This window comes from Anarhichas minor, unplaced genomic scaffold (genome assembly GCF_050575085.1).
Source record: "Anarhichas minor isolate MPS153535 unplaced genomic scaffold, ASM5057508v1 ptg000021l, whole genome shotgun sequence".
Classification (NCBI taxonomy): domain Eukaryota; kingdom Metazoa; phylum Chordata; class Actinopteri; order Perciformes; family Anarhichadidae; genus Anarhichas; species Anarhichas minor.
Window position 1 is genome coordinate 6835303 of NW_027466467.1, and position 13215 is coordinate 6848517.

At 43.5% G+C, this 13215-nt stretch overlaps 1 protein-coding gene across 1 annotated transcript in view; it reads left to right on the forward strand.

The window, feature by feature from the left end:
- The first annotated feature begins 330 nt into the window (after positions 1–330).
- The window catches only part of cdh4 (cadherin 4, type 1, R-cadherin (retinal)), a 55613-nt gene continuing 42728 nt past the window's right edge, over positions 331–13215 (forward strand). The window contains exon 1 of the mRNA XM_076096283.1: positions 331–498. Within this exon, the coding sequence (XP_075952398.1) occupies positions 331–498 (168 nt within the window). The remainder of the gene's footprint in view (positions 499–13215) is intronic.

Sequence of the window (13215 nt, forward strand, 5' to 3'; positions counted from 1 at the left end):
GGAGGCCTCGCTGTCTTAGCCGAGGGCTTGGGCAGGCTAAGTGTGTCTTGCCAAAGGCCTCATGAGATATGATGCAGCAGCATTCAGGAAAAAAAAAAAGATTCATATTTTCTTGTGTCTGTCACTCTGTCACTCCTCCAAAATGGGGTTATTGTCGCCGTGACACCCGGCATTTTAGTTTCAATTTTAGCAGCACTTTATAGATTCATCTTCCAACCTGTCGTGGCAAAATAGCATTCTTCAAACGATAACGATGCGCAAGTTATTCAATGCAAGATGTGGCACAGTGTGACATGTTTGGGTTTTTCTTTTCAGGGTGGCATTGAAGAAATGCTGTCAAGAGCCTGGGACTCCCAACCCAGAGTTATCAAGTTTCCTCGAAAACATCAGAGGGGCTCCTCTGCCAATGGGCTGAGGCGACAGAAGAGAGACTGGGTCATCCCGCCTATCAACGTGCCTGAAAACTCCCGAGGACCCTTCCCTCACATGCTTGTCAGAGTGAGTGACATGTTTATATAATTTCAGCAAATACCACACTTGATGTGGAATGTTTTTGGTGCACCGCAGAACTTTTTACATAACTTGTCGTTGCAGAGAAAAGCAATGAAAGGTAGACAAGCCATGTATTTTTTTCTAAGCACTTACTCAGGTCAGGCCAGAGAGAAGAGTGGTGAATATGGAGTAATATCTCTTACAATCACCACGAGGCCAAGAGACACACAACATTCTGGTATTTTCTATCAAGCACACCCAGCAGGCTAACAGCGCTGCTCTTGTCTCCGATTTAAGTCATGATGCCATGTGATTTGTCTGCTGTGCCTCTGGGCGCCACAGACAGGCAGAAGGAAAATAATAATCGTTGCTTGAAAAGCACACAAATATGCACTCCATGCTTGGTTTCAGAAGAATAGATCTGAGGATTACTCAGGAGTATTCTCTCTCCGTGAACTGCTTAATATAGCAGGTGAGCTATTTTTCACATCACAGTGCATCTTTTTTGTAGATTACAGCACATCTAAATTGTTGGGTGATCGTGACATCCATATTGTACCGAGGTTGGGGAACACTTGCAGATCCACGTTTGTTAAAGGATTGCTTTAGCATTTTAGCGTTTATTCTGCAACGAAAAAAGCCGTTTGACAGATTTGTTTTATGTATGGATGCTAATGATTGTGCTCAATTCAATTTTCCAGAGGCATGCATTGCTTTACTGCGATAAAGTTGCATACGATGTTTGCACAGGGTTTTCTCTCTGACCAAAACTCAACTTCTTCAAATCTAAATTCTAATATATTAGATTTTAAGATTTTAAGAGATGAGGATATGATGTCATGTTACTGTTGCATTGATATGCGTCAACCACTCGTCCCCCAGGAGCCAGATGCATTCAGCTCTGTAGAGTTCTGACTAAAAGAAATATGCATACACACCCTTTTCTGCAGATTTTCAAAGCCACAGGCTGGATCTCTTTTATGAATTTTACTCAGGTCGTCTATATGGATTTAGTTTATAGCGTTTAAACAGACGTTTCCCTCTGAGATATGCAATGAATTATAAAACAAGGGAAAGTACCAAAGCAGAATAAATAAAAAAGAGTAAGACAATTGAGCATGCAACAGTCATTAAGTGGAACATGTATAATAAACACTTGACAATGATTAAATAAATTGAATTTTCAAGTGTAGACTGCAACAAATAATTAATTCTTAATGAAACTGACTGACAGCCTAAAATAATATTGCTATATATTGGATTTTGTCTCTCGTCTTTTTTTTTCAATTTCCATTCAATGAAGACAAAAAGTTGAACAGAGCATGTATGTAAACAGCTGTTAACTACAACCAGTGGATCACAACCAATACTAGAAATACGGAAAATCTAAAGCAAGCTTCCCATGGAGGCATCATGCTCTCAGCTCTAAACTCCCCTCTCTCGATGCCTCTTATCAGAGACCCAGACAGACATGCAGCATTTTGCTAGCAGTTTTGACAAACACACATACACACACACACACACACACACACACACACATAAATATATATACACAAATACACACAAAGTCCCTTACGCCCATTTGTACAGCGAGGCTTACACTCCCGGATTACGGAAATCGCCTTTCACCAGTGTGTCGGCAAGAGGGCAGATTTTCCGCCAAGGCATGGAAACACTCACCCTCACACAAGACACACACACACACACACACACAGCAGGGCCGCGCAGTGTCAGGGGAGCCACCTAATTGTGCTGCCCTGCTGGAGAAATGGACCCTCTTTTATCCCCTTTTCACATGTCGGGTGTTAGATGGTTGGATTAAACCTCACGGGCTTCCTTTGTGCGTGTGGCCATGTGAGTGTTGAGGTTGACTTGGTGTGTGTGTGTGTGTGTGTGTGTGTGTGTGTGTGTGTGTGTGTGTGTGTGTGTGTGTGTGTGTGTGTGTGTGTGTGTGTGTGTGTGTGTGTGTGTGTGTGTGTGTGTGTGTGTGTGTGTGTGTGTGTGTGTGTGTGCGAGGGAACATCTCCCAGCTTGCTTCCAGCTATACAGTGTGTGAACACAATATAGGTGTGTCTCAGCCCTCAGCCGTAGCTGAAAGTAGTGCACCATGGGGTGCGTGACCCATGCTGTCCCCTGCTCTCTCCTCAACACAACTCTCCGTTCTGACAGGCAGCCGAGGAGAGGAGCTCTGGGGATTCCGTGCTTTATCTTGCTGGTCTCAGAAGTGGCCAAGAACAACCTTTAAAGCCTACACACTCGGCTCTTTGCGCCGTGGAAACTCTTTGAGGTTTTCTTCACCTGTGTCTCTACACTCGAGCCGTCACACAGCCCGGTTCACTAGGTTTAAAAAGACCAATTAACCCTCGGAGTGTAATTACGGCTTTGCAAGCATCAAATGATGCAAATGGGGCGCCCAAAGAGGTGTGTGGTGGAGCGGTGGTGGTTATTCCCTTTGATTCAGTGGGAGCACAATGAGAGGCTAATGTAGCTCTGCTGCTGTAGGATATTTCATTAATCCAAGGCAAATCCAATTCCATGTACAAAAGAAAGTACTTGCTGATTTAATTATGAAAAATAATTCATACCATCATAAAGCTGTCATCTATTCCTTCATTGTCATTATGTAATATTTATGGTGCTATTGGGGTTCTATTGCACTGCCTGCTGACGTTACCACCATCATCATCATCACAGCTCTTATTGCTCAGATGGCAATATTCTGTTTATGCTTCTGAAAGCTACATTCACTTTCACGAAACAAAGAAAAAACACCCTCTCTCTCTCACGCGCACACACACACACACACACACACACACACACACACAACAGCGTAAAAGAGCGCCATTCCACTGCTGGCCATTTTCCCTTTGACGTGCAATTCGGTCATGACGAACCACAAGTGGTGCAGCTTTGATGCCATTGATTTACCATTGTGCTCAAATGGAATATGCTTCCGAGCTTTCGCTGTCAAATTATTTGACATGACAGATGTAAGTGCAGCGGAAATGGAGAGATTGAAAAACAGCCCGAGTTAAATGGATACTGAGGTGGATGGCGAGAACTACTCCTTTTGAAAAGCAGTAAGGGTGGGAGATATAAAAGGGGGACAGGCTGCTATTGGGAAAGAAAAGAAAAGATAGAAAGTCTTTTGGGGAGTGCTGTAAATCTGCAGGGTGAGGGAGGCCAACATTAGTTTCAGGCCATTTGTGGCATTCTCATCTCAACCGTCTCCTGCAGCACCTACACCGGGGCCAATGAGGCAAAACTGATGGAAAGCAGTCTGAATATGGGAGAGAGAAGACCCTCCTTTCACTGAACCAGGCCTCAAACACTGGCTTCCTCTCTGACCCACGGTTTGGACAAGGAAACAAACACCATGAGCTGGAAATAATTGAGCACATTTCGGACAGTCATTTAATAATTATGTTATTCCACATGCCAAGGGAAAGAGCAGACAAAAGTTTGTGTTTGCCGTTTCTATTCCTCTCTGCATGACTCTATGTCCTTTCCATGGAGCTAAATGAACCTGTAATTATATCTGTAATATACAGTCCTTATCGTGCATTCACATTCTTGTAGAAGAATGCAGGTCTTAAGGTGAATAGGTGAACCGGCCTATTAAAATGCATCTCAGCATGATTTGGTTCACCTCATTATTTTGAATAGCCCATTACGGTAGTGCTCATGGGTAATATAATACGGCACAGTGTAGTGTTGAATGTGTCACAGCCAGAATGACTGGGGGCTCCTCATTTAGAGGGATTTCATCAAAAGCAAACAGAAGCACACAAACAACAACAAATGTTCACTCACCACTCAAGTTAACTTTCCACACTTTTGCAGAAGAAAACTTTAGGAACAGGTTATTTTATTTTATTTTATTATGTAGATATGTGTGTGTAGGAGCAAGTAAGCTCAGTGATATTGAAATGGCAGTGCTGCTGTTTGCTCAGTATACCCAAAATGAAAACACGGTGGGTTATTTACAACCTCATATTGCAGAGTGTATTTCATTACAGCTCGTAATGAGCTCGTAATATGCTTTTTGGATACGCTTGTTTCGTCTGCAGTTTTATTGCGTCTCGTGTTGCATTGGCAGATATTGTTTCCACTGTGTCTAGTTTGTGTATGTGGGTGAGCGTGTACACGCGCGTGTTTCCACCAACATATAGGTAAATTAGGTAGTATGATGTACACCATTAGATTACATCATTCAGGACCACATGTATCTAAATGTAACACTTAATAGAATTATTCACCTGGAAAAAGAAATGTTTTCAAATCAATCACTTTACTAAAGGTTACACATTACTTTGTCTTCAAGGGGAAAGTCTGGAACATGGCAACTTTTTGACATTACCCCTCATCCTACCAACATATAGAACATGTATATGACGACCAAATACGCTACTGTAAGAATCCATCATCATACTGTTGTACAATGTTAACTGATTTCTTTACAAAACATGATAAGTTATGTTAATTTATCTGCTCAAAAACTGATTTTTATTATATTGGGAAAGTTACAGTTAAGTAGCATGTTATGTAAACCAAAATAGTCAGAGCTCAAGAGGAAATCTGTGTTTCCTTCAAAATGGCTGACAGAGCGCTCCTACCCCCCCCCCCCCCCTGATAGTGTGTGATACTTTACATTAGAACCCACGGCTGACATTTGATCTATCTACTCTATTTAATCTATATTAAAACTGCACAGGTTGCCAGCGGGTGCTTTTGACTGGGGTCCCCCGGGACTCCAATACATTTGTATTTTTAAAAAGTACTAATTAGAATAGAAACAGAAAACAATGATGTGAAGTCATATTTAAAAAACGATTGGCAAAGTCATGAAGAATCGCAATGACAGAATAAAACACCTGTGACGAAAGGTAGACTACCTCTGGGGCCTGCGGGGATGAGGGTTAATGTCAGAACTTACATGGTATCTGCGAAATCGTGGGGTTGATTTGGGTTCAAGCTATTTAAGGGCTGCAGGGGTTTGATCTCGTGGAACTGTAGTTTCTATACTCTTCACTACTTTAGCAGAGCACTGCTTCCTGAGTAGACTGTGTCACATTTTCTGTCCTAATTGCTAAGCCACACAGCAGAAGGCTCCGTTACATCGAACTGAAGTCTGTCTGTCTATCCTTTGCATATCTTGAGAACCGCTCATCTCTACTTCATCGACTTCAAACTTGATGCTTGTATTGCTGGGGACCCGCGGGAGTGCTTTTGTAGAATTTGGTGCAATTTCGACACGTGACACGTTCAATGTGAATAAACTCTAAATAAACAGCAGCAACCCAACTCTTCTTCACTTCCCTGGAGTCAACACGTGCGGATAGCCAGCTGGAAGCACAATCAAACCAGAGTGTATTTCAACAGTGTTTCGCAACTTGGCTGTGTTCTTCTCCCCCATGAGCAGGACCATATTTCACTAGTAACGTTACCGCCAGCAAAATACCTGCTTCGCAGCGTCGCTGGTGTGTTTTTTCAGGAGTGGATTTAGGGATTTGGGTCTTGCTTTACTTTTCGCCCGTACTGTAACTGGGTATGTTGGTAGAAGAAGTTTTTTTTCTTCAAGTGAAGAGTAAAAGACAGGTATTACATACAGTAACATATGGTCAAAGTGGACCTTTCAATTCCGATTTGATGCTGCATTGTTTCATGAATAACTGTGTGTCTATTTCACCGGTGTTTTATGTGAGTAGCCGTGAGTCGGGTCTATGTCATGGCAGGTGTGATTGCTCAGGACCCAAAGTGCAGTGTTGAGTGTGAAATTGTTTATATGAGCGGCTTTTCGAGAAAACTGCCACCAACAACACCACAGGACAAGTATCCGGTCCATTCTGAACAGGCTTGTTGTGAACGTGCACGGCACTAGTAATGGACAATTTAGTCAAAACTGAACAGCAAACACAACATGTGTAAAGTGCTAAACTACACAAATCTTAACGGTGTGAACTAAATTATTTCCACTCTCTATTGACAGCAGGTAAAGATTATCATTTAATTAACATAACCATTTTAATACCTCAAAATGACCCCAATAGTTCAATCTGTAATTCCCTATTGCATAGCCGTTAACACCAAAAGAGCCAGTAAGAATTAGTTCATCATTACATTTCAACTCAGCTTAATGTTCCCCCCACTCCACCTCCATCTAGAGTCCATGTCCTCTTGAGTGGTCCAGCAGATGATGATGACTCAAGACTATTCATGTCATTTTTTTACTGTTGTGACTGTTCTATCATTGATTTTTGCCTCTACTTCACATAAATCTTTATTTATTTTTGCTCTTTTAAGAAGGTCAGTTGGTGAAAATGGCCCTTTAGATGCAAAATTGATGCAGTGGTCTAGAGATCTCAGTCATGACATGCTGTTTAGTGCACTGTGTATGAAATTCTTCTCAGTGATTTAACAAAGGAAATCACATCATTTGAATTGCTCCCTCTGAAGTACATTTTTAAATGAATCCCATTTATTCATTAACAGAAAAATGTGTTACTTTACATTTATAAATCGATCAAAAATGTAAACAGTCTCAGGTTTATTGTCTTGACTTGATTTAGTGACAAACCCACAGAGAATTCTAATCAAACTGCAGTTACCCTCAGCTCTGCAGAACATTGTTGTGTCTTTTAGCTCTTTGTTTCTGTTTCTGTTCTCATTAACTTCATTTCAAGCAGCAGCCGCCGGCCTTCAGCAAAAAAAACAAAAAACACTTTACCTGCCCAGCACCAAAAAACTGTGAGAGAAAGTTAGGAACTATAACGAAGACATAATATACACACATAATGTAAGTATTCTATAAAGCAGTCCCTTGCCTTTGCTGTTGATGGATGTGCAGGTCAGTGCAGTCTAACTTAATGTGAGAATTTCCCCATGAACACAAATCTCTTTCAGCTTAAAAAGAGCACGCATGTGTAAACAGTTGTGCACATTGCCTTCTGTTTGCTGGTTTGTGCCAGCGTCTGAGAGTATCTGTGTGTGTCTCTATGCATCGTCTTTGTATTTGAGCGCATGTGTGCGTTTGTCATTCTCTGCCTCCCCAGTCGGACAATTAGAAGGTGACAGTCCCATTAGGGCCGGCACCAGTAGTACAAAGGCAGAGTGCTGTTGTGAGTGACACAGAGCTCAGCCTCTCACTAAATAACTGTCAGTCTGCCCTCGTCCTCTCTGACCCCTCTGGCAGCCTCCCTCTGAGCCACTCGAACTCCCCCTCTGGACTCCCATTGGCAGCCTTAGCAGCTCCCTGAGCCAAGCATGGCCCTCCTTTCAAGCCTGGCCTCTAACTGATTGGTTGGACCCCGCTAGCCTTAGGCACGCCAGAAGGGCTTTCAACTGGCCTCAGGGTGCTGCTGATTGGCCGGGCTGTCGGGGCCGCATGTCCCCGATGGGAGCGTGTGGCAGCAGCTTCGGTTGAAGGATGCAATTTGACAATGGCGGTAGGTGGAGAGGAAAAGTGCAAGAGCAGCAGAAAGCTCCTCGCATCCCCCTCCCTCCGTCCATACCTCTACCTATCTATATATCTACCGCTTCATGCTGCTGTCTTTCCCTTTAGTCAGCCTTCCAGCAGCCAACCATGTCTTCACTGTAATTATCTTGTGGGATATTCTCTGTGCACGGAAGACCTGTGGTTTACCTATCGTTCTAGTATTGGAAAGCCTTGTGTAGAGCAGGAGAATTGTGCTATTTAACGAGTTGCAACTCTCCAGGGGGTCCGCGGTCTGTTTGGGGCGGGTAAGACAGGAACGGCGGCCTTCTTCTATTCCCATTGCAGATTTATGGAATGTGGTTGTCTTTATAAAGGAGACAGAATGGCTCTATTTGCTCTATTCTTCTCCTCTCGGTGGGAATCGGGGGAATTAATGCCATTGTTAATGCAGAGAGACCGCTGGTACATTTCAACAGGATTCTCTCCTTTCGCAGAGCTCATCTAAATTGCCTGGCTAATGCTGTAATTGGGTTTGTGAGGCACTTCTTAACTTCCATTAATATTTGTTCTCCTTCTAATTGCCCCTTTCTCCGATTCCTACATTTCATTCCTCCGTCTGGTTAATGGTCTGAGGTGGAGGCAGTGACTTGAGAAAGCATCTAATCTATTTTTGAGCAGATACAAAAATGTGAAAGCGCCGGGACTTCTTTCTCTCCTTCTGGGTAACGACGGATGACATACAGGAGGGAACAGGAGGGTATTCAAGTTCAAGACAGAGACCACAGAAAAGGTTCGCGGTCAAACTTTTTAGGGGCAAACTCCAGATATCTTTGATCCATATGAGATTGGATAAAAAAACATCTTTCATCTCATGACTTCATATCTGTTTTTTTTTGTTTTTTTTAAATGGAGAGCCAAACTCTTTCATTTGAAGGTTATTTATTGGATATGCTGCCGGCGTTCAGAATGCTCTCTGGTGTTCATTAAAGGAGATATTTCTTGACGATGCCTCCGCGTCCTCAGATGTTGCCTTCTAAGCTTCCTCTCTCTTTTCACACTCGCATAACTGGATTGTCTTTTTCTCTCATGCATCACATTAAAACACCTCCTCTGTAGGGAGAAAAGCATCCTCCCCAAAAAGGTCTCGGCTTTGTTTCCTTAAATTGTCTTGAGAAAGAGAAAGTCTTACCCTATTATCTTTAAATCCAAACCCACTTCACAGACAAATTGCTTCAGGAAACCTTCGCAACTCAAAGGATTCAATTCAATTGACCGCGTTAGAAAGTGGAGAAGAATGGCGGAATAACAGTGTCAGTACCAGAGCAGACAAACCGTCCTCAAGTGGCGACTTTCGCTCGTTTTGTATTGATGGGACTCTCACTGCTTGCCTCCCACTGGGAGCAGTGAGAGACGGAAAGAGATACGGCGGCCCAAACACAGAAAGAATGGCAATAAAAAAAGAAACATATTGCAGAGCTGCATGCAGCTTGGGTCATTTCCCATTGCGTTTCTGATCCATAATGCACTAGCATGCCTGTGTGCCGAGGCCCAGACGCGGCTGTTCGTTACGAGTATCAGGGATAACTGTGTGCGACGGTGGCTGTCGGTGGCTCTCGCTTGAGATATATTAAACCTGAGCTCTCTGCAGCTCCTCTCTCACACACAGACCTCCAATGTGACTATTTTTAAAACCATCCGCACCATTCCCTTCTCACGACGACACTAAATGACAGGTTTTACCCCTCTTCATCGCCGCACTCTCTCGTGTTTATTGTATTTTTGTACGAGGGAAAGTTTGAAGGCTGGCAAAAAAAAAAAACTTGAGGTCCCACATTTTGTTTCCATTTTGTCAGCCTATCTCTCTTTCTTTCATCTTTGTGCTTCATATTTCCTCCTCCTCCTCCTCGTGGGATGTTTGTGTGGATGGCCTATCAGATTATTTGAATTCCTGCGCCCTATCAGCTTTGAAGAGTGACAAGCACACAGCAGGAGGGATCAAAGCGATGCAAAACTGAAATTTAAGAGGAAGTTAAAAAGCATGTAGTTTTGCCATTTCCCTCATGTTCAACAAAGAGAAAACGGATACTGTATAACAGCAGGGAGAGATGAGACATCATCAAACAGTGATTTTCAAGGATGCCTGTGTAGCTTTCTGATGCACTGATGCTTTTGATAATGCCGTTCAACATGGCAGTTCATCCATTTGCGGTGACTCATGTAAGCAGCCATTTCACCGCTGCCACGAGTGTAAAGGTTTATTGTCAGCTCTGAATATTCTCAACCCAGTGGTGACACTGAAGGCAGACTGCTCAAGATATGAATATCAGTAGTCTCCTCCGGCATGATAGTGTCATTTCTTCCCTTTTAAACCGCTCACTAAAGGTGTCAGACCTGCTGTGAATCTGCTATGAAAACATACAAAAAAAAATGAAAGCATATTTTGTAACCATTAAGGAGCTTGCTCGCGATTCTCCAGGTCGACAGGCAGCAGTGTATAAAGGAGCAGTAAAGCAAATAGAAATTAGACGTATGAGCTTGCGGCGGAAATTACGAGAAATTCACACGAATTGAGTCATTTGAAGGGAGAAGAGTAGAAGCATGAAGAGAGCAAATTAGATTTGATTATCTTTAAAACCCCTGTTTAAAAATGTCTGAAATCTTCTGATTGTATTCTGCTTACACTAGATCCACATGCTGGACCAGCCATCGTCGACAGAATACCTCAATCGAATCCTGAATTTTGCCTCATTATTTATATTTTTGGACAATAGAAAGTAGTCTTCGTCCCTATTTTATAACCATTTTGTTTTGTCTGACGTGCTCTCGTGCCAACGTAAACAGGAGGTTCAGAGGGGGAGACAGAGTCTAAAAGCAGAGCAGGCTTGTGAGTAAATTCAGCATCCAGTCAATAAGTCGTCTCTATTGAAGGCATCCAGATATTTGGCAGTCGCTGTCTTAATTATGGTTGACAGCTATGACAGCTAAAGCGTGACAGAGAGGCCTCCAGAAAGGCTCAGTCATAGTCTGTGCCCTGAGTGTTTGGCATCACTTCCTCCCACAATGCACCTCAGCATGGAAATGCCATTCATTTAGCTTTACTGCATATTAACCATCCCTCAAACTCACATACCAAACTGCTGTGTTGCAGGCATTTGTCTATGTTTGGCTAGTGGCGCCACCCAGTAATATAAATAGCTGACTTTATGCCACTTGCCTCACTCTATTTACTTTATACACATAAAACATTATTGCATATATCAAACGACGTATCTATACTGGGTTAGGATTGAAAACACAATTATTAAAGCACAACCCGTTATAAAATAGAATTATTTAATAAAACGATACGTTTAAATGGAGGTGCCTACCTCAAGCGAAGGAGTTCAAGTATCTCGGGGTCTTGTTCACGAGTGAGGGTAAGATGGAGCGGGAGATCGACAGACGGATCGGTGCGGCTGCAGCAGTAAAGCAGGCGCTGCACCGGACCGTCTTGGTGAAGAGGGAGCTGAGCCGGAAGGCAAAGCTCTCAATTTACCACTCGGTCTACGTTCCTACCCTCACCTATGGTCACGAACTCTGGGTCGTGACCGAAAGGACAAGGTCGCGGCTACAAGCGGCCGAAATGAGCTTCCTCCGTAGGGTGGCCGGGCTCAGCCTTAGAGATAGGGTAAGGAGCTCGGTCATCAGGAGGGAGCTTGGAGTCGAGCCGCTACTCCTTCGCGTCGAAAGGAGTCAGCTGAGGTGGTTCGGGCATCTAATTAGGATGCCTCCTGGACGCCTCCCACTGGAGGTTTTCCAGGCACGTTCAACTGGGAAGAGACCCCGGGGAAGACCCAGAACACGCTGGAGGGATTACATCTCCCAGCTGGCCTGGGAACGCCTCGGGCTCCCCCAGAATGAGCTGGAACATGTTGCTGGTGAGAGGGAAGTCTGGGTCAGCCTGCTTGGCCTGTTGCCACCGCGACCCGACCCCGGATAAGCGGAGGAAAATGGATGGATGGATGGATACGTTTAAATGTAACTCCGAGACAGAAAGAAATAAAGAAAAGAAAAAAAATCAAAGGTTAAACAAATCATCCCGACGTATTTTAGGTCAAGTCAATTTATTTATATAACCCAATATCTTTACAATCTGCACAGCATACAACAGCCTCTGTCCTTTTTCCCCCTTGCTTTGAGTAAGAAAAAACTTTTTCAACCTTCTTTTCTTTATTTTGTCTTAATTGTTTCTATTCTTTCTAAGGGTCGTGCTAAAGTTGCACTCGCCACCTCCATTAGAAAGATTTCCTTTTTTAAAACAGGCTAAATGGACTGCATTATTATAGCGCCCTTCTACCTCACCAGACAAAGCGCTTTACAACTTACCTCTCATTCACCCACACATTCACACACCGAAGGACGGCCTCCTGATACATCGACATGGGGCAAGCAGTGCAAGCCTCCTAAAGCTTGAAACTTCCACTTTACATTGCCGCTAAAACCTTTTCCATCTGTAGCACTAAGGTGCTACACAAGCTACAGACAAAGCAACCGTTTATGTTCAGGGATTTGACCAAAGCGGGTTCAAATAACAGGAACGGGTTGAACTGGCCGTTGCTTCTTTGCAGTCCTAAAACTAATTCAGCTGCTTCTATTTTACGTGCACTTGTGACATTTACACGTCTTTAACCGACAGTGGAGCATTTGATCAATTGAAAAAAAGAGGCAACAACATGCAGCATTGTCCTCTTGATGATAGAGTAGATGACCGTAAATTCATACTGTGTTGAATAGATGTGTGGTATTGAATGATCCCGTGGTATCCTGGTGTGGCTCTTGTGAGCCTGTGTAACCTGTGGGGGGTGTTTGATGTGCCCTAAAGGCAGAGGGAGGAGGCTGAGCCCATAAAGAGCTATAAAAATAGAGAGAGAGAGAGAGAGAGATGTGTGTGTGAACCCGAAGGACTACAACACAGACCTGAACCATTAAGCGCAGACGAGACATAAAAGAGGCTATCAAAGAGTGTAAACTACAGATTCCCATTATTGTGTGACATTAGCCCATAGCACACAGTAACCCTTAATGATCCCATGGGTGCCTGCAGCACACTGTCCTTTAATGACTTGCTGGTTGAATGAATGTTGCTTCCTGGAAGCCAAATACTGCCAGGGAAGAAAAGAGCACTACAGCTCCACGCGCGCTCGTCCTTTGCATAGCAGAACGTCGGTTTGTCCGCTGTGCGGTTTCGCTAGAAATAAGTCCGACATGGATTGAAGGGATGAAAGGCAGAGTACCATCAAACAAACAGC